Consider the following 25,974-nt stretch of genomic DNA (forward strand, 5'->3'; position numbering starts at 1 on the left):
ATGATCTCGCAGTCCGTGAGTTCGAGCCCCGCGTCAGGCTCTGTGCTGACCGCTCAGAGCCTGGAGCCTGTTTCAGATTCTGTGTCTCCCTCTCTCTCTGCCCCTCCCCTGTTCATGCTCTGTCTCTCTCTGTCTCAAAAATAAATAAACGTTAAATGTTTAAAAAAAAAAAAAGAAAAAAAGTTTGTTAATAAAAATCACAATATAGACTTCTGGGAGTTTTAAGTTAGCAACAATAGAAATTCAGGTGACTTTATTGATGCTTCATTTTTGTTTTGTTGCACCAAGATTTTGCACAATATTGTACACATGGTCACTGGAGAATAAACACATGGCTATAAAGTGGTGGGATTTATCCTAACTCAGCATAGTTCTTTCCAGTTGTAATGTTTTCTCCACTGTGCTTGTACCATTATAGACATAGACAAGAGGAAAGCAGGGCTTTCTTTAGAAACTCCGTTTCAATGTTAAAGCCTACTCATAAAGTTGGTTCACTCTGCATGGCAATATTCTCTTAAAATAATTACCAAATTTTGTTTGAAAGGTTTTACTTACGAGAGCCATATGTGCTATAAAAATCTATAGTTTTGAGGGTGTTTACATAATTCATCTGGTTCAAAGGGCTCTGAATTGTCTTCTTCATATGAACCATGGACATTGTATTTCTCAAACATATTTTCAGGCGTACTTTCTGATTCATCATCTGCCATGACTATGCTTCTACCTGTGCATGAAGGATGAAGTTCTTCCCTAGTAGCTATGAAACTGTTGGTGGAAAGATAAGGGGACAGAAGCACGTGGAGAATTTAAAGCCGTTGGCTCAAATCTGTCTTTACCATGAAAAGGCTCTTGTTTATTTCCTTAAAGAATGGATTTAATAATAAATTTTCTCATTGCCGTGAAGAGTTATCTGTCTTAGAATTGCACCAGACCGGCGGTAGCGCTGCTTGAAAGTATTTTTTGAATTCATGAGATGGGTTTCTTATAAAGCCTCTTTTATTCTTACTTGAAATATCGCACATGAGAGCAGTGCCTTGGGCGTGCATAGTGTCAGTAGCGGTGGCCTGTATTAACGTAGAATTACTGTTTGTTTTGCTGTCATGAGTCCATGAATTCGGTCTGTCCTACAGAAACAATCATTGTAATGTAAGCACTTACTGTCTTAGTGCAGCTGATTCCCCAGTGACATTTTAAAAAGTCAGGATTTGGCTGCAGCATGCTTTCAATTTCTAAATGGGCTGCACATTGGGGGCCTGAGGGTGTTTCATAGGAAACACATGACCCTGAGTGGACACAGCAACTTTTGTGTGTCTGCAGCGGAGTTGATGACCAGCGTTTACCCTTGAAATTGTTTTCATCCAGAATGTTGTCTTTTCTACTTTACGTTTAAGTATTTGGCGCTAACTGAATAGATGCTGTACTGTGTGTATGTAGGATTTTTATGCACTAGGTGTGGCTGTAACCTAAGAGCTTACTCCTAGGGGTTTCACAGCGCAAGGTTTCTCAACGTCCGTGAATTCGGGTCTTGGTTTTCATTTCATCTGAGAATGAGAATGGCATTTGAACCCAGGAGCACTCAGATATACATTCATAGGTTTTACATTCTTTTCTAAAAAGTGAGAAGCCTAAACTCCCGAAAACAATGTCAGGATTTTTCTTGTAGTTCTATTTTAACGACTATATGTACGTATTATCTAAATGGAAAATCACCTTCCTGCCTCTCTGGCTGTCACAGATACAACCATTATTAGAATCAGTAATGAGTGACAGTCCTGAGAGACCCTGGGGATCATGCTCTTTCTGGTCTGCAGTCAGGCTGCCTGGCCTAACAGAGATGCCATTGGTTAGAAATACGAGAGGGCGGATGTTCAGCGCCCAACACCAGACTCTGCGGCATGACCTTCACCGGGTGAATTGGTGGTAATCTTCAATACGTTAATTTCCTTCTCTACTCCGTTGTGATTCTCTTAGCAATACACAAAACTGTAGAAAAGTAGGTCCCGTGATGTCAAAGCAGTTAGCTTGACCTAGCATAATCATAGACTCTAGTACCTGAGGGTTATGTGGGGGAAATCTGTGTCTGCCTACATGTATGTATTGTGTAGGTATGTATACTTGTATATTTCAGTCTTTCAGTTTATTCTAGCAAAGGGAGAAGTGAGAAGAGAAAATAGCAGGGTCTTCATGCCATGAGAGCTAGCACCTGGAAGAGTGTGTTAAAGGCAACTGCCTTCTTTATTCGCTAACATTTTTAGTTGAAGTGTTTCTAAACCTCTGAACCAGAAAGTGAGTTGAGATCTCAAGTACCTCTGATGATTCTTAAATTTCAAAATCCTGTCTCCTTGCGCCTCACATGATTCATTGCCTCTCTTTAATTGATAAAAATAGTAAGTTTTTTTCCCTTTAATGCGTATTCTCAGATTAAGGACCATTAAATAACAAAGATTTATTAATATTTGCTATGGTAATGCAGGGATTAAGGGAGTAAAAGGCATGATTCCTGTCTCAAGGAGCTTCCATTATAGTTTGAAAAGACAAACTGAGCACCCATTAAATAAATGGAAGTCAAATAGATGTTAACTAGATGCTATTGCTTTATTAGCAATAAAGATCAAAAGAGGTGCAGAATAATATTTTCTTCTTTAGTGCTAATGTATACTACATTCTATAGTAGTATGTTTTATGTTTTTGAATGGACGTCTCCTATGTTTATGTTAAATCTCTGATTAATTACAAAGATATTTTAAGAAATTGGTTGGTAGTTTTACTTTGAATAAATATTACCAACAAAAAATTGTTGGCCACTATGCATGCCTCACCACTTACTGATTAGTTTAAACTCAAGAGGCTGAGTTTAGTTCATGAGTCTTGAATTTCATGAAATGCATTTAGTAGGTATATGTCAGATTTTGGCTACTAATGTATTTGTGAGGTTGGGAACTCATTCAGTAGGAAATTAAACTTCTCAACAGATCGTTTGGTAAATATGATTATCCATGTTTCTTCTCCGTTTTACCAGAAAGGGGCAAAATAGCACACTTTTTTGAGCCGTGTCTTTTTCTCTGCGGGGCCACACCTTTTGTGATCATTAAGATGAAATAAATGTACTTGTCTTGGTTTTGCGCAATTGCAGCATTAATGTAGAGGGCTCCCCGTCCCCACTCCCCTTCCTGTGTTTTGCAGGCAGTCAGATGCCTCCTCAGCCACCTGGGAGCCAGTCAGAATCCAGTTCCCATCCTGCCTTGAGCCAGTCACCAATGCCACAGGAAAGAGGTTAGTCTTCAGTTCATGTCTTACGTATCTTTGTGTTTGGAGTATATGAGGCTTATATGAATTTGGTCATCTGTGCGTTTCCTTATGAGTGATTTTTAAAGGATGTTATGTTTCCTCCTCTGATGAACAAAATAACATACATGTAACAACAAAGAAGGATGCTTTCTTGCAGATTAGGTGAAGTTTTACCCAGCACAGTTCAAGACCCAAAGGCTATATATGTCCACACAGCATCGTGAAGCATAGTTTATACGTGACTCTCGCCTGACAGTTGATCTAGCTGTGTAAAGGGGACTGTTAGTGATACAATTTGGATATCGGTCCTGATGAAGTATAATGTTAGAGTGTGTGTACGTTTAGCTGTTTTGATCAGTATTTGTGCCCTGATACTTCAACAGTAAAAATGTATACACCTGGTAAGACCTTATAGTATAAAATTGTAGGATCTTAGCACTAGAGCCAACCTGAGAGACTGTAGAGTCCGGTCACCTCAATTTCCAAACAAAGAAACTGAGGACCCGAGAGGTTCCGTAGGAATTCCTCATTCTCAGAGGCTCATTAGTGCCGGAACCAGAAAAAAGACCACGGGCTTTTCCCAAAGCCCTGAACTTTTCAGGTTGTCCCCCATCCGCAAACTCTTTGACCTTTCGCTCACTTCTGCATGCTGACCCCATCTACTATTGACTGGGTTGAGGCCTTTGGTCTTCGTGTGCGTATCTTCGTCCGCTTTCCCTCCTTCTGTAGTAAAGCTACTTTTGGTGGTGGTGATCTTAATCCAGATTAGTGTAGACCAGAGTCTGCAAGCCCATAGCACCATCTGGCGCCCTGCCAGGTCCCTTCCACTGCCTGTGAGTCCAGGCTTACCCATCTGACCCGTGGAGCTGCCACTTTCATTCCCTCCCCTCCTCCCTCACGCTCACCCGGAAGACAGAAGTTGCGAGCTTGGTGGCGGCTATTTAAAGGTTCCTGACCCCACGTGTCTATAATTATTTCTATATGAGCTGTACAGATGATGATTTGCTTCTAATTGGAATTATAAGGTTTTAGTTACTTTACATGTTTAATAACTTAGCACCCCATTATTTAGAAAGTAATGCCCATGAAAAGATGGATTAGCCTTAGCTACACATCATTTGTGTTGAAATGAATATTTAGTAGGAATAAAGTGAAATTTTTATTTTCTAATGTCTCGACATATTTAACTTTTTTATTATAATTTAATGTATAACTAATACTTTAATTCCCTTATGAAGACACTACAGTCTACCTTAATAATGGAATAGTTAATGATTTTCAAACTTTAGGGTGTATGAAAATTACCTGGGGAACTGCTTAAAACAGATAACCCGGCCACACCCCCGGATTGCCGATTTCGTAGGCTTGAGGGGGGCCACCTCAGATCTGCCTCTTGGGCACATGCCCAGCTGTTGCCAGCGTTGCCGATCTGAAGACCGTACTTTGAGAACCACTGCCTTGTAATGATATTATGATATGTTTTAACAGTGAAGTGGTGTGTGCATTTGTTTCTCTAAACTTTCCACTGTAACTTCCTACAAACCAGTCCTATGCCTCACATCCTTTTTCTGCATTAACGCCTCGTGTCTCTGGTCATCTGGAAGACCGTTCAAAGTTCATGGACAGCATACTAGCACCATGCAAGGGGGAATTCTCTCCAAACTCCTTTACTTGGCCTTGGGTTACATCTGTGTTGCATTGCCGAGTCAGGGAAATGGAGGGGAAAAAAGGATGAAAGAAATTACCCTGCACTGAAAACCTGCTCAGGCCAGACCCAGAGCCCAGATGAAGGTATTTGTTATTTCATTTAATCCTCACATAACCCTGTAACATCATTCCCACTGGGAGAATTCTGCTGCTTCAGCAAGCATTAGAGGGTAATTTGGAAGCCCTACAATCCCAACCTTTATTGCTAAGAACTAAAAGAGAAACCCTCCTAGATCCTCCACCAATATGTTCCCCACCCTCTTCCAACTGATATGTGTTTAAGACATTTGAAAATGTAGAGAAGCAAATGTGAACAACGATAGAATGAGGAAATGCAGCTAAATTAAACTTTTAACTTAAATATGTTGGCAAGCAAAATCTAGAGTTTTCTTCTGGTGTCACTATATAAAAACCACTATTTTAGGTATGTTTGTTATTTTTTCCTTCCTGATTATCTTCATTATATGCAGTGTGGTTTTGATAACTGATAATGGATACATAACAATCTGGGTTGTTATAATGACCATTTCCTTCAAATAGCAAATATAAATTTTATAGTTTGTATATTGTTATGAACATGTTCCCCACACTTTCTCTGAAAGATGTTATGTGTGTCCCTGGTGTGCCTTCTGTTGGTTGGACAGCCCCCTAACCAGGAAACCCTTATATTTCCAAATGGCTGATAAATGATCTTTTGCCATGCATGAGTTCAGTTTCCTCCAAAACTGGATAGCAAGGATTGTTTTTTTAAGCCTCTGTTATTTGTTAAAATCTAGGAAGAAATGTTAGCTTTTAATGACATTTGGTCAGGTGTTTTAATGGCAAATGACAGTCATTGTAATGCTTCGATATAATAATATTTTCCTTGTCAGTTTTATCATCTTTGGGGGCGTGTACCAACAGCATATGCAGTGCAAAGTAGATCTGAGAAAACACTTGCTAGAAAATTACCCAGTGTTGATTCCCATGTACTGAAAAGTAATTTAACTTCATTTATACTTTTACAATTGATATATCCTCCCCTACCCCCATTTAGGGAAGTGATGAAAGAAGCAGAGAGGAGAAAAGGATTTTGGTGAGTTAGCGTCCTATTAAAAAAATGTGTCCTCTCTGAGAACCCGTGGACCTTGATAGAGAAGAACATAGTGTCTATACTGCTGAGTACTAAAATAGCCAAGTTGAGCAATTCCTATTACACTTTTACTTTGTTTGAATAAGTTAAGATAAGAGAGTAAGATTCCAGTTACACACACCTTCTTTAATTTACCCACAGGAGATAGATTTTCTTTCATGGCAAAGAATCTAGAAACATACTTGCCTGGAGACAATTGCACAAAACAGGAACTGCAGCCTGCTTCTCTTTGGAGGTGTGGTTTTCTGGGTATTCCCCAGAGTCCTCATCATGAAGGATAGCAGTACTGATATTCTACCCTGGAGCCTGCCTCCCTCCAGGCTTGGGAAGCTGAACCCTTGCCCGGCCCTCATTCCTTCCTCCTCGGTCCTTCGATTCCTGTTCAGGAAGAACATTTAGCAATATATATACACTCTTGTTGAGGAAAATTTTGCTGACAACCTGAGGCTGTCCTGGGATCTGAATAACACTGGCGTCTGCAATTCGATGTCCTCTTCCCAAAGTTGGGTTCAGAGTCGGTATGCTGCCCGGAGGCCCAGCACGGTGGTCCCATGGCCCTATAGTGCCCTACCCCCACCTCCAGTTCCGTGCCCTCTGACCTGGGGCTGCTGGTGTTAAGTTTGTCTAAGGACAACAGTCACAAATCCATTTCCCCACATTATATGTAGGCAAACATGCCTGGGTTTCCACAGTTTTATATTTTCTATCTGTAAAAGGTGTATAGAAAACACCAAGAAAACACGGACATGGCCATTGTCAGGTACAAAAAGAAGGGAGACGTTTTACATATTTATTGGCCTCTTTACTCTCCTGCGGTACTGTCTCCTGCACATTCTTAGCTGCTCTCTTCTACAGCATTTGGCTCAGCACTCTCCTGTTTGCACTCTGTGTGGTGCTAGAACTTCCCACTAACCGAATAAAGAAAATTAGTTCCAATTCTTTGGTCTTAACTTCTTCATTGTTGACAGAAGTTTAAAAGAAGAAAGGTCAAAACTTCAGTTTAGTATTCCGTAACACGTTTGCCGCTGGTTTTTATCTTAAATCTTCTCTCTGTAGTTCTCCTTTAACAACATACAGAATTGCTATTAAAGCACTTCACCCCCCCCCCCCAAAAAATCAAGCAGTATAAATTATAGTACCTAAGGCATTGGAGGAAGAGTTCAGATAACACTAAAATACTAAAATAAATGTTACGAGAAAATTGTAGCTGACAAGTTTAGATTAGTTTCATCCTCATTGTATACTCTTTAACTTGTAGATCTTAAAATTTGAAAAGAGCAACAGGAAATCTTCATATGTTGCCCTGTTTTCCAAGAGGGCTTGGAGGGAATATCTACTCAGTCATCTGAGTAGATAAATAAGTATAATTATTATTAACATTAAAATGATTGCATTTTTAACCCCCGTAAAATGTTAAGCTTAATGAAACTAGCAAATGCCCTTCTAGTTATTGGATTAGCAATTAGGTGAAAACGTTTCGAGAAGGCTTATTTATTTGGACAGATGTAGAGAGGTCAGAATTAATTTTTTGAAAACCTTTTAATTGAATTCCCTTTTAATTTTCACAGTGGTGTCTAATTAAATATTCATGTTAATGCTGGTGGTTTTCTGAAGGTCTCCACTAGATCCGGGTTCTCCGAATCAACGTACATTATTTAACCCTTTTCATCTGGCGCGCCAGCAGGGACTTCCTCAGTGTAATCCCATAGTATTTGAATAATTAGAAGGTAGTAATGAGGATTTAATTAGTCCTTGCGATGTGCTGAAAGCAGAACCACTACATACTTTCCCTTTTGGACGCGAATTACAAGCAGAGTTGATGCTTCGGCAGGACTGTGATGTGCTAGCAAATGTATTCTGTCACCGGAGGCGGTTCTTTGGCACTGTCCTGTGACCGTCAGATCTGCATGGAAGGTATCCTGGGTGAAATCTTCCAGAATTATCGAATGGCAGCGCCCCCGCACCCCGCCTTCTTTCTTGTCCACCCACACGACAACCTTTTCTCTCTCCCTCTCTCTCTCTCTCTCTCTCTCTCTCTCTCTCCACTGATTAAGCAGAGTTGTCGTCCGAGTGTACCAGCTGACTGTACGCGATGGAGAATTGGCTCTTACTCTTACCAGCAACAGCAGATGAGAGCAGCTAGGCCAGATGCGGGTTCACCCCACAGTTGCAGGACGAGGAGAAAATAGCAAAACTTTGCCGTTTTGGCCCCGCTTTTGGAATCACAAGATTCACGAAACTCCCCGCCTTTGGAGTCTGATATTCACAGTGATATTTGCCATTAGCTCCATTCTTATAAATAGAAGCATAAATATAAACAGTGCCATTATCTAGAGAAAGCGTGTAGCCAACAGGCAAGATTGGACATTTTTTTTTTTTTTTAATTTTTTTTTTTTAAACGTTTATTTATTTTTGAGACAGAGAGAGACAGAGCATGAACAGGGGAGGGGCAGAGAGAGAGGGAGACACAGAATCTGAAACAGGCTCCAGGCTCTGAGCTGTCAGCACAGAGCCTGACGCGGGGCTCGAACTCACGGACCGTGAGATCATGACCTGAGCCGAAGTCGGCCGCTTAACCAACTGAGCCACCCAGGCGCCCCAAGATTGGACATTTAGACGTTCTTGTGCGCCTACCCTGAAAAGGTGAATCAGAATTTGTGTACTTCCGAAGTATGAAGTTTCAAACTTAACCTATTTTCTCTAGATTGAATAGAATGTCTTCATTAGTCTCATATTTTTTCTTCTGTTATTAATCCCAAATGTTAATTGCCTTATATAATTTTATTCTCACTCTTTCGTGATGTATTTTAGCTTCTTTTTAAAGTCCTAATAGAATCCCTCATCGAATTTCTAGGCACATTCTATTTGCTTAGGGCAAATCTTTCTTTTACTTTTAAATGCCAAGGGCAAAAAAAGAGATCTCTTAAAATGAATCGAGTGTCTTACTATAAATTAAACTGAGCTCTTGAGGGGCCAGGACTGAATCTTGTTCACACTCTGATTCCCTATGTCTGTGACAGAGCTTCATGTATAATAGATGTTTAACAAAGATCGAGCCGGACAGCAGAAAATAATTCAGCCGTCACACCAATTCCGAAGTTTCAAATTGTTTCAGAGCACAGAACAACCAAAGAACAAAATATAACATGTTCTTAAATTAAGAAAGCTTACCATATTAATAAGTCTTCTCTCAATTTTACCATTAAAGGTCATCTGCTACGGCGTAGGCTGTTTCTCGGTCTTGAAACATAGTGGGCATTTAGATCTTGCACCAGATTAAAGCTACCACTTCTGCTCCCCCATCCTTCCTGGGCGTATTTCTATAACAGTCCAGACAGGACTTCAGGACAAGCTGAAATCCTCACACCTGGAGTCTGGTGTGAAATGAGTTGCCCAGAAGCCACCCCCACCCTACCCCAACCAGTCTCTTCATACCTTAGGAGTATCTAGATGGAAATAAGTAAAAATTTTGAGAAGTTTTTAATGCTACTAGCTGATTTCATGGTGATATCTATATGGCAGTTAGTTTTCAAATTTTTTAATGGTTTTGAATATCTTAATTGATCCACCTTCTTAACTGTCAGGAACAGATTAACAAGTTAGCTCAAAAATGGAGACCACCAAGATACCTGTTAAGAAGTTGGAAATAGGATTGGAGATTTTTTTTTTTCTGGTTTTTGTGACTACAGAAACTATTTTGTTCCTCTTTCTATTGGATTCTCAGTTCTAAATATGACAGTAAATCTGCACATTCTGAAATGTTTCATAGGGTGGTGTTGGTAGTCAGAAAATGTTCTCTTACTCTACCTTTCCAATTACCCTTGTATATAAAGGTGTTCCTACCGTTTGTGAGCACGCTAAACATAAAATGATGCTGGCTTTCAACATGAGGTTATTAGCAAAAAGAGAAGAAAGTAGATCACCTTCCAGATGTATTGCTGTGTAAGTATAGCAGCTCAACGTGTTAAAGCATTAGTGATAACCTGCCCCCACCACCAGATGCAGTGAATTCAGACTCCGCTCTTAATTGAGGACCCTTTTTTTAATAATCCGTGACAGACGAAAATAAAGTCAAATGGGAAGTCAGATACAAGAGAGAATATCTAGGAAGCTGTTTATAATTTCCTCAGCCTCAGAGCTCTGCCTCTGGGCTGAATTGTGGTCCAAACCAAAGCTTAGTCTAGTGCAGGAAATAACAACATAGGACTTGTATTAGGGTTATTGTTACATTGCTATTAAGTCCGCTCTCCAGAGGTCTGTTCACCAAAAAACTGAGAAAACAAATATCACGTATAATAAAAGTCTATTATTATTGACTGAGGAATCAGTCTAAATTTTAGAATATTTTTAAAGATGCATAGTTTTGTCACTTTTGGTTTATGCAGTAATTTTTTTTGAATTGCCAAGTGAAGCTTGCTTTTAATAGTCAACCTCATTTGTAATTGGCTCATTATTCTTCACGGGAAGTATCTGAGAATACCTGGATCTTAGGTAAATTCAACATTGTGTATTGCATGCACTTATTTATAGTAACGTGATTTCTCCTGTGCCTTAGGGGTCCATACCTGGGGGAAAGACCCCTGTCTGCCTAGTTTCCCAAACCAGAAAGCTGGAAGGCATCCTTGATGGCTTTTTCTCTCCCATCTGGCCTGTGCCAGTCATCATGTTCCGTGAACTCTACCCCTGCGGTGTTAGCCACGCGTCCCCTTTTCTTGGTATCCACTGTCGTTAATGGGGTCCTGGCTACCCAGGAACTTTTAACTTCACCTTCACCAGCCTCGCAGATGTCTTTCCTGTCTCAGCTGTGTTCCCAGTCCCCTTTCCGTGCTGAATCCAGAATGGTCTTTCCAGGGGTCTGGTTAGATTAATCCTGCCCTTCATAAGAGCCCGAGATCCCCGCTTTGCCTCAGAGGGAGGCTGTGCTGAGGTGCGTGGTTACGGGGCCACTTACCCCGCACCAGCCTCCCTTTCTGGCCTCACCCCCTCATCACCCCGCTGCCTCTCATCCCCAGCCAGCTGAACCTCATTCAGGATCTTGATATAATCTCTTCTCATTGTCGCTTTTGCCACCCGCATCTGAACCCCAACCCCACCCCAACATGAGGCCCCCTTGTCCGTCTTTACTGACCTATCAGGTCCTCCATAGCCTGGCAGCTGGTAGGTCTTTGAGGCCAGATTTGCCACGTGAACAAACGAATGAAGCATCACCTGTCACAGCGGCGTCCCCACAGCCAGGCACCCTCCTAGTGCAGCCTGGCCGTGCTCTGGACCCACTGCCAGGTCATCAGTGGGATCTCCCCAGCCAGAGCTCTGTGCCTGTGCAGACCGCGTGGCCTTGTTCAGTCTCCTCACTCCAGTGCTTACGTAGTATGTGCTTTTCCTCAGTTTAATCTTCAGGGAGTTTGGAACCGAAAAACCGGAGTTTGGGTGCTGGGTTTACCACTAACTACTTTTGTGACCTGCGACAATTAATTAAATCTCTGCTTCCTCCTATGTGAAGCGAGGATCAGAGTGTCCTGTGGGTTTGTCGCGTGGGTCGGACGCAGCCTTGTACCTGAAGGTTATACATTGCGACGCCCTGTGCAAATACTACTAATAAGCATAAGCATCAGGCACAAATGACTCAGGGGAGACCTGGCCTGAAGTTGAAAGCCTTAAAAAGGGGCTCCTCTGCTCCCTCCAGCGCATAGTAACACACATAAAATTGTCTCTGCTCTCAGCACCGAAGCGGACTTTTGCAGCTAACGCTGGGAGGATTTGTGGAAGGAAAGGCCAGATATCTTGCCCCCACCTACCATCTGGGTAATCAGTCTGATGCTTCCCCGGACTCTCATTTGCCCGGTGATAGATGATGTCAGTAGGCGAGAGGGTTCTGTGGGGGCGGACGGGGAGAACTTAGATGCCCGCGTCTGTGCCTCTGAATATAGGGCGCCGCGGTCAGGGAAGGCAGAGGGACCGACCCCGCCGGTTAACCTGAGAGCACAGCGGGGACAGCACCGGGGGGCCTGGGTTCCCGCCTCGAACGGGTCATTAGTTTCTGTCTTCCTCAGAGCAGTTCACGTCGTGCCCAGGAGCGGGCAGGCGAGTGAACACTGGAGATGTTAAAATGTAACAAGAATATTCTTTAAAATCTATTTTTCTCTCCAAATGGGAATCCGACACCTATTTGCGAGGAGACATCGCCCTGTCTGCCTTTATAGGCGGGAGACTCTCTGCTGAGGTGGTGCAGCGTGTGACCGTCATTTCACACATGTGGGGAAACATCTTTTATCGAACTGGCTTGAGGAAACAAGGCAGTTCTGTGAATTTTTAACAGATGCCAACATGAAAACAAATTGTCCGTGTGCCAGAGGAAAAACGTGCCTCGCTTTTTGGTGGCTCATGGAACCTCGGTGTCCCGCTGGTGTCCTGACGGTGCCAGAGCTTTCTGCCAGCGAAAGAGGCACCTCTGAGAAAGAAGTCGCGTTGTCGTGTAATTGGTTCCGTGCTCCCTTGCTGTCCCGCATTAGCCTGGACACGCTCGCTCTGCCTTCGCCGTTTTCCTCTTTCGTGGCTCGGATGACCCATGGTTTGAGCTTTGTGTCTGACTCAGTTTCCCGACAGGATTTAAAGTCTCCGACACTCAGTGTTGCAGAATTTGTCGGGCTGCGTGAGGAGGAAAAGGACGGACTCTTGGAGGCTGAGATCCGTGCTAAAGTGCCTCCCAATTTAATATCCTGAAATTCCCCATTTTTGCTTGACTATTTCTTTGGCTTTGTTTCTGAATCAATTTTGTACACCCTTCAGCTTAGGCGTGCGTTTTCGTCAGAAGGGACTTTAGCTCATCGGTGACTGTTTCAGCGTGGTGACGACCCACCGTGGCCTGTTTGGATTCACGGCGCTCTCTGCTCCAGTTCCCTCTGTATCATCTTCCCCACACGTGCCTTGTGGCCAGTTTATTTTTTAAATGAAATAGAATCCCATCCTACTTTTGAGAACTTTTGAAGTCCTTCTAAAGATAAGCTTTATCTCCGTCTTGCCCAACCAAGAGTTTTCCCTTACTCCTACCACATAAACAATATTCTGTGTTCATCTCATGTCCAATATGGAAAATGTGACTTGTTTAGAATGGTGGTGTGGATCAGTTTCTTTTCATTTTTTTGATACACAAAGGTTTAGATAGTAACGCTGGATCTTTCCTGTAAGACAATTTCTTTTTTACAAATTAGACAATTCTATAACATGCTGTCTGTAAAACCAAGAAAAATATCCACTTAATAAACCACAGATAGTACAATGCTGAAGAAAAAATTCGAAAGGTCCTGAAAACTCACTTAACCTAATAATAATACAAAGAAACATTTTAGAAATGCTAATTCTCTATTAGACCCATTTTCTAAGGTAGCGTTGAGGGGATTTTTTTTTTTTTTTTTTAATGGAGAAGGGAAAAACAACTCTCTGGCTTCGTCTCTAATATTGGTCTCTATAATATAGACACCAGCAGCATTTTCCTCTAGACTTAACATTACTTATGTTGCCATGTAACAAGAATAGATTGTTTGTCTTGGAATTTTCCATTGAAACTAATATAAATATAGAAGAATGGCCCTAAAGAAAACAATCCTTAACATGCAGACTAAGTGACTCCAGGTAAGATTCTGGCAACCCTACCTCCATTCCCATCTGTAGCTATTGGATACATAGAATATGACATTCAAAAAATTACCAAATTGTAATTAGATACCTAAATTAATGCAAATGTGCCTTTGGAATAAACGCTCCATCTTACTAGGTGGTGGGAACGAGCCCGGCTAAGATCAGGCTTTTCTCACACGAGCTTCAGGGCTCTTTGATAGGCTCCCACCAGAAGAGCAAGTCGTACTCCCTCTGGCCAGAAGTCTTGGGTGCTGTTCCTTGTAAGTAGCAAGAGAATTGTCATCTTCTTTAACCAACCGCCCCCCCCCCACACACACACACACAAAACCTAATGGTTTGCACAGATGTTTATCAAGTTAGTCATTGGTCATAGGTGCTTATAATCCAGTGGTAAACAAGTCAAGATCCTGGCCCTTTACCTTGAGAATCAATTCAGGCACTTGATAGGAATCTTGATATTTCAGTCCATTTCTCTGCATCTTTTCACCCATCTCTCCGTCTCCCTCCCTTCCTCTCTCCCTCTCTTTCTCTCTCCCTCTCTCTCTCTCTCTCTCTCTCTCTCTCTCTGTCTCTCTCGTTTAAAAGGCACACTCCAGGGAATCTGCCAGATCAGGAAGGATGTACGCTGAGTCTTATGGCACTCAGAGCTAATCCGTACTGTAGCTCTCTGTTGAGTGGCCTGAAACTGACAAGCGTAGCTTTTCTGAGCCAAATAACATGGCTGGCCAATTATTTCTGGAACTAGCTCTCTGGAAAAGGGCAATGCTTTCTGGATAGTCAACTGGGTGAGGAAAGCAACCCATCAGCTCTAACTGGCTTTGTTGGAGAAGGCATAGAGCAAGCAGGCCCAGCACAACAACACAGAGCTGTATGCTGCCTGGGGAGGGGCGTCAGGCTGTTTGCCGGGAGGCTCACAGGGTATGGCATTTGTCACCTCGGTGAATTAACCACGGTCCAGGGACTTGCAGCACTCTTTGGCTCCACCGTGATGAATGGTTTTTAGGGGAGCCTGGCAAAGGGAAGCTAGTTTGGAAACCTGGAGGCATTCAGACAGGAAATAAATTGTGGGTTGTATTAAAAATAATACGAATAATAATAACCATCACATTGTTGAGCCTCTGTGCTGTGTGAAGGCACTAGCTGCTTGCTACACAAAACATTGTCTCATCTCACCTTAGAGTGTAGGCTCACCTGTCATCCACATGTCTCAGAAATGGAAACTGAGGCTTAGCTTCTCACTAACTGCTGGCCTAAAGGCACCTAACCATATGTGGCAAAACCACAGTTTGACTTTGCAGTGACACTGGAGATGGAGAGAGTAGATGCATTTGTCAGGTTTTTAGGTGGGAGAAAACCAGGCTTTCTGCCTGTTGGGCTTTCAGCTGTCTGTAATTCCTTCCTGGGAGAGCTGACTTCCTTCCCCTGGAAACAGTTCTTCAAATATACTATGAATTAAGGAGCCAGACCGTAACATTTATTAAGCTCTTTCTTGTAAAGTAAAAGTAAACGGGGCTCTGAATGAAGATGTTTTCTTATTCATTAAAAAACATGTATTTGGTTCCAATTCTGTGCCAGGCACCTCGCGTGGTGCTGAGGAGACAGATGCGAAGAGAGTGTGTTTTAAAGCCGCAGTACATAGTCTGGGGGAGAAACAGGCGCTCCAGCCACTAGCAATGGCACTGTGGTAACCGCTCTACCTTGGCTGACATGAGTGGTGCTTTCTGGAAGGCCAAGGAATGCCGTCAAAGATAGCAGGAGGCGGGGCCAGGAAGGACTAGAGTCTGTTACATGGAGGTGAATGGCCTTGTGGGCACACTGTGAAAACAGCATATTCAGTAGAGGACACAGTCGAGCATCTTGTTTTCACACGGTGCCTCCCATTTAGTGAGTTTTTTTTTTTAACTGAAATAAATGTTTTAAATATCAGAGTGCATTTCACATAAGAAGGGTAGAAATTGTTTTGTGAAATGGTATGTGTGTGAACCTGCTTGTGAATATATAGACACATGTTCACATACACACATCGGATCATGATATAAAATGTATTTCTTGGGGCGCCTGGGTGGCCCAGTCGGTTGAGCGTTCGACTTCGGCTCAGGTCATGATCTTGCCGTTTGTGAGTTCGAGCCCCGCGTCGGACTCTGTGCTGACAGCTCAGAGCCTGGAGCTGCTTCAGATTCTGTGTCTGCCTCTCTGCCCCTCCCCTGGTCACACTCTGTCTCTCAATAATAAATAAACGTTAAAAATTTTTTTCAAAAAAAAGTATTTCTTAACTGTGGATGGTGGTTAAGAATGTTTTAATTCATGAGTGAAACTTTGTAAGCCTCAGTGTCTCCATAGTTGTTTTGAAGTTTAAATGAGCTAATGAAGAACAAAGCTATTAGCACATAATATATGTTCATTAAATGTCAACGGTTACTGACCGTGAATGGCACATCGTCTGGAACATGAGAGGTAGTCAATAAATATTTGTTAAGTGAGTGAACATGCCAGGACTTGGCAGGTCTCAAGCAACCTGATGCCTACAGGGAGGAAAAGGTATCTGAACGATCAAAACCAAGTGGGTGCACCATGATGACCGTGTAGACGTGATGAGGCTGGAGAAATAGGTCGGACCAAATTTGGAAAGACTCATGTGCTGACCTAATAAGTTTGGACTTCATTCTGTTAAGCAATCAAGAGTCAGGGTCTAGTTTCTGAACAAACACGATTGACAGATCCCTGAAGAAATGAGGAAGGATGGGATTCAGAGCATAAGAGAAGGTGCTGGCCTCGCGTATGAGTGAAAGATCTCTTTCTTCTGAAGGGAAGAAAACGCAGAAGGACACAGCGTGGACATGGGTGTTGATGGCCGAGGGGGCTGGACGTCGTGAGAGGTGGTGCTGCCCTTTCCTGTGTGGTGGTCACTTGCTGACAGTTACAAGGTGGGCCAGGAAGGACTTCGAGCAAGGGGTAAAATGTTTAACCAGGGAAAAGGACTAACTGGGTGAAGGTGCCCCAGTGTCCGTAGGAGTCAGCTGAACGCAGGCACCGTGGCTTCTAAGGACGTACGTTGTGATGCCCGCTTTGCTGGTCACGTCTGTTTCTGTGTTGGGTCTCAGGTGGTCAGTCCTGCCCAGCGTTGAGGCCTCCACCTGAATAGGACTTTTTCAAGGAAACTCTCCTGCTCCCCAGTCTGAACTGGGTCCTCCTCTTCTACCCTCGTAGCACCCGGACTTCTCTTTTTCTTGGGTTCTTCATTTGCCCCGTCGTTTGTTGCATGTCTGTCTCCCACTAGCCTGTGAGCCTCACGGGGACAGACTGTGTCTCCTCCTTGCCTGCACCCCAGCGCCTTGCACGTGGCCGAGCACCTGCCCCAGTGGCTTTGGAAGCTCACTTGATGATCGTTCCCTGCTGATAGGTTTTATTTGCTCCTCAACCAAATTTGAAGTTTTTTCCAGGACAGGGATCCCATCTTGTACTTTCTTTCAATGCTCTCTCACCCTTACCACCTTCTACGAGCGCCAGAGTAACATTGGAGCTCGCTGGGAGAAGGTTTGTGTAGCGCTGTTGCGGTTGAGGGGCCAGTGTGATCGCTGAGAACGGAGCTCACACAGTGAAGGAAGGGCTCGCGGCATCCCGGGAAAGAATAGTCATGCCTTCGTATAGCGTTTTTGGGGTGGTTTAGAGTGTGTGTGTGTGTGTGTGTGTGTGTGTGTGTGTTTCCTATTACACTGCATTTCTCTGAGAGTATAGCTTTCACTCTCTCTCTTTTGCTTGCTTTCTTTCTTTCTTTTCTTTCTTTCTCTCTCTCTCTCTTCCTTCCTTCCTTCCTTCCTTCCTTCCTTCCTTCCTTCCTTCCTTTCTTTCTTTCTTTCTTTCTTTCCCGAAAGGGCACCTCTGAGTTTTCATGTGAGAAGTATGTCTCTTTTCATTTGGAATGTGGTGGTACCAGTGTGTGTGACTATATACACATGTGATTAAGGACTCAGAAAAACTAAGTTCATTTATATAAACCTATGGGTATATTGTATGGATAAAATGTACAAGTTATATTTTCATGTGTAGTTTCTGTGATTTTTCAATAAGTAATTTATATAATGTAAATAATAATCTCATCCAGTACTTCTTTTCTAAAGTTTGTGTTTCCCCACATTAGATACTTAACCTGGGACATCCAATTCCATAGTATATCTAATAATAAAATATATTTTGATAATATATAGGAAATGCATTTTATCCTTTCCAAATTTCCCTTACTAGAAAGTTTGGTTTTCTAAATTCAGATGGCTTCTAACTAGAAAAACTTCACACCTTTTTTAAAAACCAGCTTTATTCTCTCAGCTGTCAGTTTTTCTATTCACAAACCACGTTGCAAGCTGCCGTTTTGTAATAACTTGCTAAAAGAAGCAAAAATACAATCAAATATGTCACCATAAATAGGTAGACAGTCCATGGTTGGAATTTGATTTTTTGGAAACATTTTAACATTTCTTTCCTCTAAAATAAAGGTTAAAATCAAAACAAAGCAAGAAATATCCCAAATAAATGTACATGGAAATTACAAACTTGATTAGATTTTTCCTAGAGGAAAATCTTGTACTTTCAGCCAGAATTGAGAACCAGAACTAGAAGTATCCCCTGTAAGTCTTATGCTTCTCGTCCTCCGCAGTTAACAGGTGAGAAAACTGAGGCCAGAAAGGTTAAGTTAGTTGCCGTATTCTGCCCAGCAGACCTGAAAGGGCCAGGACTGCCACTAGCTCGGTATCCTTGCTTGGATATCTTGATCCCCTTCTGTGGATGTGTGATAATAGCAACAGCTAGTAATCACCGAGAGCCCACGATTCTGGGCACCCTCGGTAAGTTTTTCACACGTATTATCTCATTTAATCCCCACAGCATCTCTATTCAATGGACACAATTGTCCCTAATTTGCAGTTGAGGAAACAAATAGTAGACACACAGAATTTCTATCTTTAGGATGAAAGGAGGAAATTCTTCGTTTTCAGCTAACTTTTGTCTTCAAATTTTTCATCAGTTTGTTTAGATGACAGTGATACTCAGTAGCCTTTTGAAAATACAGTTCTGTGCACAGTGGAAGCCTTTCCAGTAGGACTGCTGCGGGCATTTAATTGTGATTCTCTGTTATGGGTCACTTTGCCTGCCTCGTCACTGGCCTCCGGGCTTCTGTTCTAGCCTCTCTGCCCTGCAGCCCTTTCTTCATGCTGCAGGTTCTAGCACAGTCGCCTCTAGAAATGCAAGTCTGACGATCGTCTCGCTCTCCTGCTGAGACAGTCTGTGGTCTAATGTCAGCGGAGGCCCCCGTCTCCCCTGGATTGCGGGTGCAAGAGCTTCGGTGAGCCACACAACTGTTTCGTAATAGGAGCTGTATCCACAAGATGAAATACTCCATAGTCAGGACAGAGTGACTAACAGAAAGGTGGGCGAATGATATAAATAGTTCTAGAAAAGGAACTAAAAACAGCTATTAAACAAAATGTTCACCTTTCCTCACGGCAAGAGGAATACAGAATCAAACACAAATTATAAAACACCTCTGAAAGCATACATTAAAAACCATTTGCACTTTGCGAGGGGAACTCAGCAGTAAGAGATGGGGATACGGAACTTACCCACCCCCCCCTGCCACCACCTCTCATCAGTGATTTTGCTTTGCCCGGGTCTCAGCTGCCTGCAGTCAGCCACACTCCAGAAGCGGATGGTCCTCCTTCTGATGACCAGAAGGTCGGTGGTAGCCTAACGCCATGTCACGACACCTGCGTCCTTCACCTCCCTTCGTCTCCTAGTGTAGGTACCGTGTCACCTGACATCATCCCAAGAAGGAGCAGCATGGGTGCCGTGCGGTATTTTGAGAGACAGGCCATGTTCACATAGGTTTTATTACAGTGTATTGTTAAAATTGTTCTATTTTATATTAGTTATTGCTGTTAATCTCTTACTGTGCCCAGTTTACAAATTAAACTTTATCATAGGTATGTTTGTATAGGAAAAAACATCATATACGTAGGATTCGGCACTATCCACAGCTTCAGGCGTCCCCTGGGGGGGTCTGGGAACGTAAGCCCGCAGGTAAAGGGAGACAACTGTATACCGTCTTAAAATTTCCTATCGTATTTGGAGTTTGTAAAGTTACGCAAGTACTAGAGTAACATAGACTCCACGCATTTAAATAAAAAACAAATGCATAAAAACGAGCTTGTTCATTCTAGCTAGAAAGGACATCTGCGTATATGAGGTGTTCAGGAGTTAAAAGATATTTGTGGCACTTTATCAACCAGAAAAGTATCATCAGGTCCCTTGTCTGTATCGCATTTCACAGTACAGAACATTTTCACACACTGTCCCAGTTGATCCTACAGCAGCCCCTTCTTCATTTTAAGATGAGACTTGGATAAATTAGGATTTGCTGAAGGTCACAAAGCTCATTCGATCAGTACACGCTTGTAAATGTGTTTATTTACGTATCCGTCTATACTAGTAGACTCTGAGCTAGTGACGCAAACCAGACCGTAGTCTCAGCCTCGTGTTCCCAGTTGAGTGCCATTAGATGACCACAGCTAAGAAGGGAGACACGCAAGTGATGTCACCTTCTTCTATCTTCCTGGGGAACACGTGGAAAGAGAGGAGTCTCTCCGAAAACCTCAAATAAGATTTCAGGATGCTTTTGTAAGCGGTGCCATTGCAAATCATCCACAGAAAGAAATAGATTTCCAATTTTAATTTCTTTGGAAGGAGGTGGATTCCATACCCCTAGGACCTTGTGTCTGCGTTGTGGAACTTGATGTCGTGACATGATCTGCTCGAACTTGTCTTAGTGTTCCTCGTCTCTTGGAATCTTTTCGCAAACTTGATTTTCTGCAAAATGCCAGTGATGAGTGAGGGAATTCGAGTGGAATGTGGCATCTGTATTTTTAAGGACTATGTAAACAGTCAGAAATAAAGAAATAACTTGCCCGGGTAAGAATTCTTAGAACTCATTTGAACAAACCTTAAGCCTATTAAGTGTCCCAGAGGCAGCAATAACCTGAGGATGTACTATATTATCCGAGGTCCTAAATCCTTCAGCATGGACACTTTCATGGTTGAAGTGGAATTTAATGCCCCAGAAAAGGACCTGTGTTATTTTCTTGAACTAATGAAGAAGACAGCGGCCATTCTCTGAAAGAAAGAAAAACCCACACAATCTGTATGGAATTTAAACACATTTTTTATTAAACAGGACTCTATATGAAACTCTCGAGAATTTTATAGTAAAGCTTAGATAAATATTTCATGAAACATCTTAAGATGCAATCATTTATAGTAATTTTAGTGCTCTGATTTCTGTTTGTTTTCAGATTTGAAAAAGCAAACATTTTCTATGATGATTTATATCTAGGAGCTGCCAGTTGAGCCCAATTTCATAAGACTTATCTTTATAAATAAATGGAATAGCTCTTCTTACTTTTATTCTGTCTCTTAAGATGAAGCAATGTTGAAAGATCTTTTTTTTTTTTTTTTTTTCCTAGCTGAAATATAAACCATGACCTCGGTAAATGTCCTGCCTCATTTATCCGCCCCAAGTTTATGCTGGTGTTGGATCGGGGCATCATCTTCCCTCCAGCTGCCTCAGTAGACTCTCTCTAGAAGCTACTGTCCTGCGCTCTTCCCGTGCCTCCCCCCAACCCCCCACCCCACTCCCGCCTGCACACTCTGCAGGAAACTAGAGACTTCACCTGACACATGAGACCTCTGACTAACCCAAGCTCCTGGGTTCCTGGAGCTGTTATTCAGACAGCCCTTTGTTAGTATGTTAGTTTGACGATATTAGCTTTTTTTTAGATACATGTCTTGATTTGGGCTACTCTGTCCAAATGAGTCTTTCACAGCTCATTCTACATGCTTGTTTATATTTGCCCGAATTGCTGATGACTGGATGTACCTTGACGTTATGGTCCTGCATAATTTAAAGATGTATTTTCTTTATCCGTTTGGATAGCTACCTGCTAAGCACCTGCTCTGTTGTGCTCTGCGCTGTTGGGCGCATGAGGAATTTAATAATCATCCATTCAATAAATAGTTCCCCACCATGTGCCAGACTCTGCTGGCACTTTGGATGCAGCACTGAGACAGACATGATCCTTGCCCTCATGGAGCCGATTTTTAGCAGGGAGAGAGAGGCTAAGTGAGTTGAAAGTACGGGGAAACGATTGCAGGTTATGAGAAGTGCCGTGAAGAAACACGAGTGAGAAATGGCCAGGGTGGTTCCGCGTCAGGGTGGGCAGCCGGGGAAGAGCCCTGGAGAGGAGAAGGCATCGGCAGGTGGGAGAACATTCTCTGGAGCCATGCTTTGTAGCTGCCCAGAGCCATAGGAAATGGGGTTGGAGTGAGACCCGAACGCCTGACCACAGAGGAGCCCGCAGGCCATGGTCAGAGGTTTGCATTTGGTTCCCGGGCTCACGGGAAAGCCTTGAGGGCTTTCGTGCAGGAAAGATATGCTCTAATTTCTTTTTTTATTCCTGAGAGGTGGTTCTGGCAGCTTTGTGAAAGTGAGGCGAAAGGAACAAAGCAGGGGTGGGTGGCGCAGAGGCTTGGAGATGAGTGTTGGGGGAGGGGGATATGAGCGCTGGCCAAGCTTCTGGAGAAATGGAGGGGAGCGGAGGCAACAGGATGGGCGCACAGGGCGCACACCTAGGAAACGGGTGGGGGGCTGGCGCCTGGCGGGGACAGTGGGTGAGTGCCGTTGCCATTGGCAGGTTTACGGGAGGAAGTCAGGGTTCTGAAACAGCAGGATCCACTTCAGACCCGCCCGTTGTTCACAGCGGACCTGTAAGCGGTGGTCTGAATCAGGGTTCAGGTCTGCAGCGCTTAGGAGTCAAGGTGAACAGTGGCTGCTCAGGAGACCAGGGGGGGCAGAACAGTTCCGTGCAGAGGTGAGAAAGGTACTGGCCTGGCCTTGAGAAGAAGGGCAGGATGTTTGGGTGGCGGGAGACATGCATCCCGGAGATCAGCCTGGCAGGAATGGAAGGCTCTCAGGATAAGAGGGTCCTGGGTGTTCCTGTGGCTTTTGGTAGGGGCCTCATCTCCAGGAGAGGTTAAGCTTGCTCGCCCTTCCTCCCTCTTCTCCTTTCCCTAGTTCACGATCCACTGGGTTCCCGGGAACTCTAATGGGCGTTCCGAGTTAGGACTAGGGGAGCCCCAGGGGACCCTTCCAGATCCCCCACTTTGGGTTTGAAATACCTTTAGATGTTTCTTTAGGGGAGTCGCACAGTGCCAGTCTTCTTCGTGTCCACCTTCCACACAATCCCATATCCGTTTTGTCACCTACACTTACATATTTCCATTTATTTCCCACCTAGGTTTTATGGCAGGCACACAAAGAAACCCTCAGATGTCTCAATATGGACCTCAACAGACAGGACCATCCATGTCGCCTCATCCTTCTCCTGGAGGCCAGATGCATCCTGGAATCAGTAGCTTTCAGCAGAGTAACTCAAGTGGGACTTATGGTCCGCAGATGAGCCAGTATGGACCACAAGGTAAACGACGTTTCTCAAAAATGCATCGCAGTAGGCTGTAGAGGTTTTGTTAATATGTTAGTCCTTCGAGGTCTTCATATTATAAACATCTTGTAAGATCCCATTATTTGTTACCCGGCAGGTTGGTGAGGTTAATGCAAACCCACAGTCCTTCAGTTGCCCATCGTGATGGGAAGAATAATTATAGCAAGTGTTCATTAAGCATTCATGCATCAGACACTGTGGTAAATGCTCTTAATATGTGTGTTATTAATGAAGGAGTAAATCTTAGTTTCTGTGATGTAGTTTGAAATGCTCGTTGAGAAATAGACACAGGCCTTGTCCTCAAAAAGTTTCTGATTTAAAACTTGGGTTTCATTATGTTGGATTCTGATTGTGCCCCCTTAACAATGTGCTCACTACTCAGACGGATGTCGTCCCATTACACCTGCTCCCAGTTTGTCTCCAAAGTGCTATATCTGATAAATAGTAGTTCTCATTTTTTCAGTCATTACTGGTCTTACTCTTAGAAGATAGAACAAAGCCTGAAATGGGCATGTCTTTCAAAAAGGAAAATAAGGGGGCACCCGGCTGGCTCAGTCCGTGGAGCGTGCAGCTCTTGATCTTGGGGTTGTGAGTTTAGCCCCACGTTGGGTGTAGAGATTACTTAAAAGTAAAGTCTTTTAAAAGGGGGGAGGGGAGATAAGACGAGTGGAAAAATAAATGAGACTATGCCAAGATGCCCTGTTTACATCTGCCTTCCTGGAAATTGATGTATGTTTTTTCATGTACATGTAGAATCCTTTTATCAAGGTTTTTAACCTGATACATATTTTTTCTAAGTCACTTTTGGCAATAAGGCATTTGAATTTAGCACCTTCTTTATGTTTTGTTTATTTAACTTAGACATTAATGGATAATTTAGAGAGAATGAGATAATCTGGCACAATTCCCAGAGTTTCCTCACTTCTGAAAATATCAGGAATTTTCCAAGTGGAGATGATGAATGCCCACTAGGAGGTTCTAGTAAAACAACAACAAAGTCAGGTCTCCTCCTGTTAAATAAAGTTTTATTTTCTGAAGACATTTGTGTCTGTTTAGCAAACCATTGAGCTCTGTTGGGGTTCATTGAGCCTCTCCAGCCATTGAGGGTGTGCCTAACAAAGCTAGATGATTCTATGAGGCCTTAGCACCTTCTTGGCTTTTCACCTGGTGTTTCTCACCTGGTTTTTCTCAGAAAAATGCTTTCTTTCTGTTTATAGTATTTCACGGTTTGAAAATTGAGTTATCAACATACTATCTTATCTTGGAAGATCTCTTTCTGAAAGATTATAATATTATTCAATATTCAATATTCCCAGTATAACATTGCTTCCTTGCCTTACATTGCTTTGTTATTTTACATTCCAACTATCTCTGTTGTTAGGGAAACTATGTTAGAACACCCAACACAGGGGTGCCTGGCTGGCTCAGTCAGTTAAGCATCCGACTCTTGATTTCGGCTCAGGTCATGATCTCACAGTCCTGGGATCGAACCCCGCATTGGGCTCAGCACAGATCCTGAAGCCTACTTGGGATTCTCTCTCTCCCTCTCTCTCTGCCCCTGTCCTGCTTGTTCTCTCTCTCTCTCTCAAAATAAATAAACTTAAAAAAAAACGTTTTATTTGGCCCCTTCCGGCCTTTGTCAACACATGCATGTAGTCAGGGTGGATATAGACTTTATGTTTTGCTTGATTCCCTTCACACCGTATCATTAATGGTTTTCCAAGATCTTAATTTCAGTAGGCCCTAGGAGTTCAGGTCCCAGGTGACAGTAAGTCTGCCCTGTTCCCTGTCAGCCCCAGGAAGCCGTGGCACGAAGAAGTTTGTTGCTGACCTAAGGCAGGTCAGTGAGTCACGCGGTTGTGAGAGAGCACACCCGCTCACCAACTCCGCTCAGCGGGCGTCTTCAAGGCTTCCTTGGCTGTTGTGAAAAGAAGGAAACTTTAGTGAAAGTTAGAAAAGCAGTCTGTAAGTTGTGATATACACAGAAAATGTGGACTTGTGCTCTGCATGTAACTGGAGACAGGTCAGGCTTGTGCTCCCAGAATTGGGAGTGGCTAAAGGTCTGGGACTTGACTGCTAACACTCACAAGGGCTTCTTGTAATCTTGAAAATTGGTCTGTCTTCTCTTAAATAATTCACTCTTGCAACCTCATCCTCTACTGTTCTCATAATAAGGGAAGATGGAAGCTTGACTGTCTGAGGAGTCTTTTGTGAAGAGCTAAGAAAGTGTTTATGCTATTGGAGTTAATAGCAGGAAAGGCAATTTCTATAGAATGGATTTCTTCTCTGAGTAAAACCCTCAGTTTTCTGGAATAATTGAACATTAAGATTCATAATTTAAGAACACTGAACCTGTGAGGGTTCTCATCCAAACTGCTGAGTGTCCTTGGAAAATTGCTTACTCTTTGGGAATTACCTTTCCTCTAGAAAATGAGAAAATTAGATCGTGTTACTTTAGAATTTGCTTCCAATTCTAATATTCTACAAGTCTAAATCTTGCTTCTTGTCTGAAGCCTTTTATACCCATGCGGCCCACTGGACCCACCACATCACACTTTGGTTATATGGTCAAGAAGGGATTTATTTTCAGGCATAAATACTGAGTTCAGGTTGATATTAGAAACCATTTAGAATATGGAAGATCATTTCCATACTCAACACTTCTTCATT

General features: G+C 42.9%; 1 protein-coding gene across 13 annotated transcripts in view; it reads left to right on the forward strand.

Annotated features, from left to right (window-relative positions):
- The window catches only part of ARID1B (AT-rich interaction domain 1B), a 449,099-nt gene that overhangs the window by 352,028 nt on the left and 71,097 nt on the right, over nt 1-25,974 (forward strand). For 10 of the 13 annotated variants that reach the window (XM_078447506.2, XM_060614472.3, XM_060614478.3 and 7 more), the window contains 2 exons: nt 3,184-3,273; nt 23,101-23,280. In XM_078447506.2, the coding sequence (XP_078303632.2) occupies nt 3,184-3,273; nt 23,101-23,280 (270 nt within the window). Of the gene's footprint in view, nt 1-3,183; nt 3,274-16,568; nt 17,753-23,100; nt 23,281-25,974 lie in introns of those variants that run through there. The other 3 variants (XM_060614474.3, XM_078447504.2, XM_078447507.2) reach the window with 2 other exon arrangements.

The sequence above is a fragment of the Panthera onca genome, chromosome B2 (assembly GCF_046562875.1).
Source record: "Panthera onca isolate mPanOnc1 chromosome B2, mPanOnc1 haplotype 2, whole genome shotgun sequence".
In the NCBI taxonomy this organism is placed as follows: Eukaryota; Metazoa; Chordata; class Mammalia; order Carnivora; family Felidae; genus Panthera; species Panthera onca.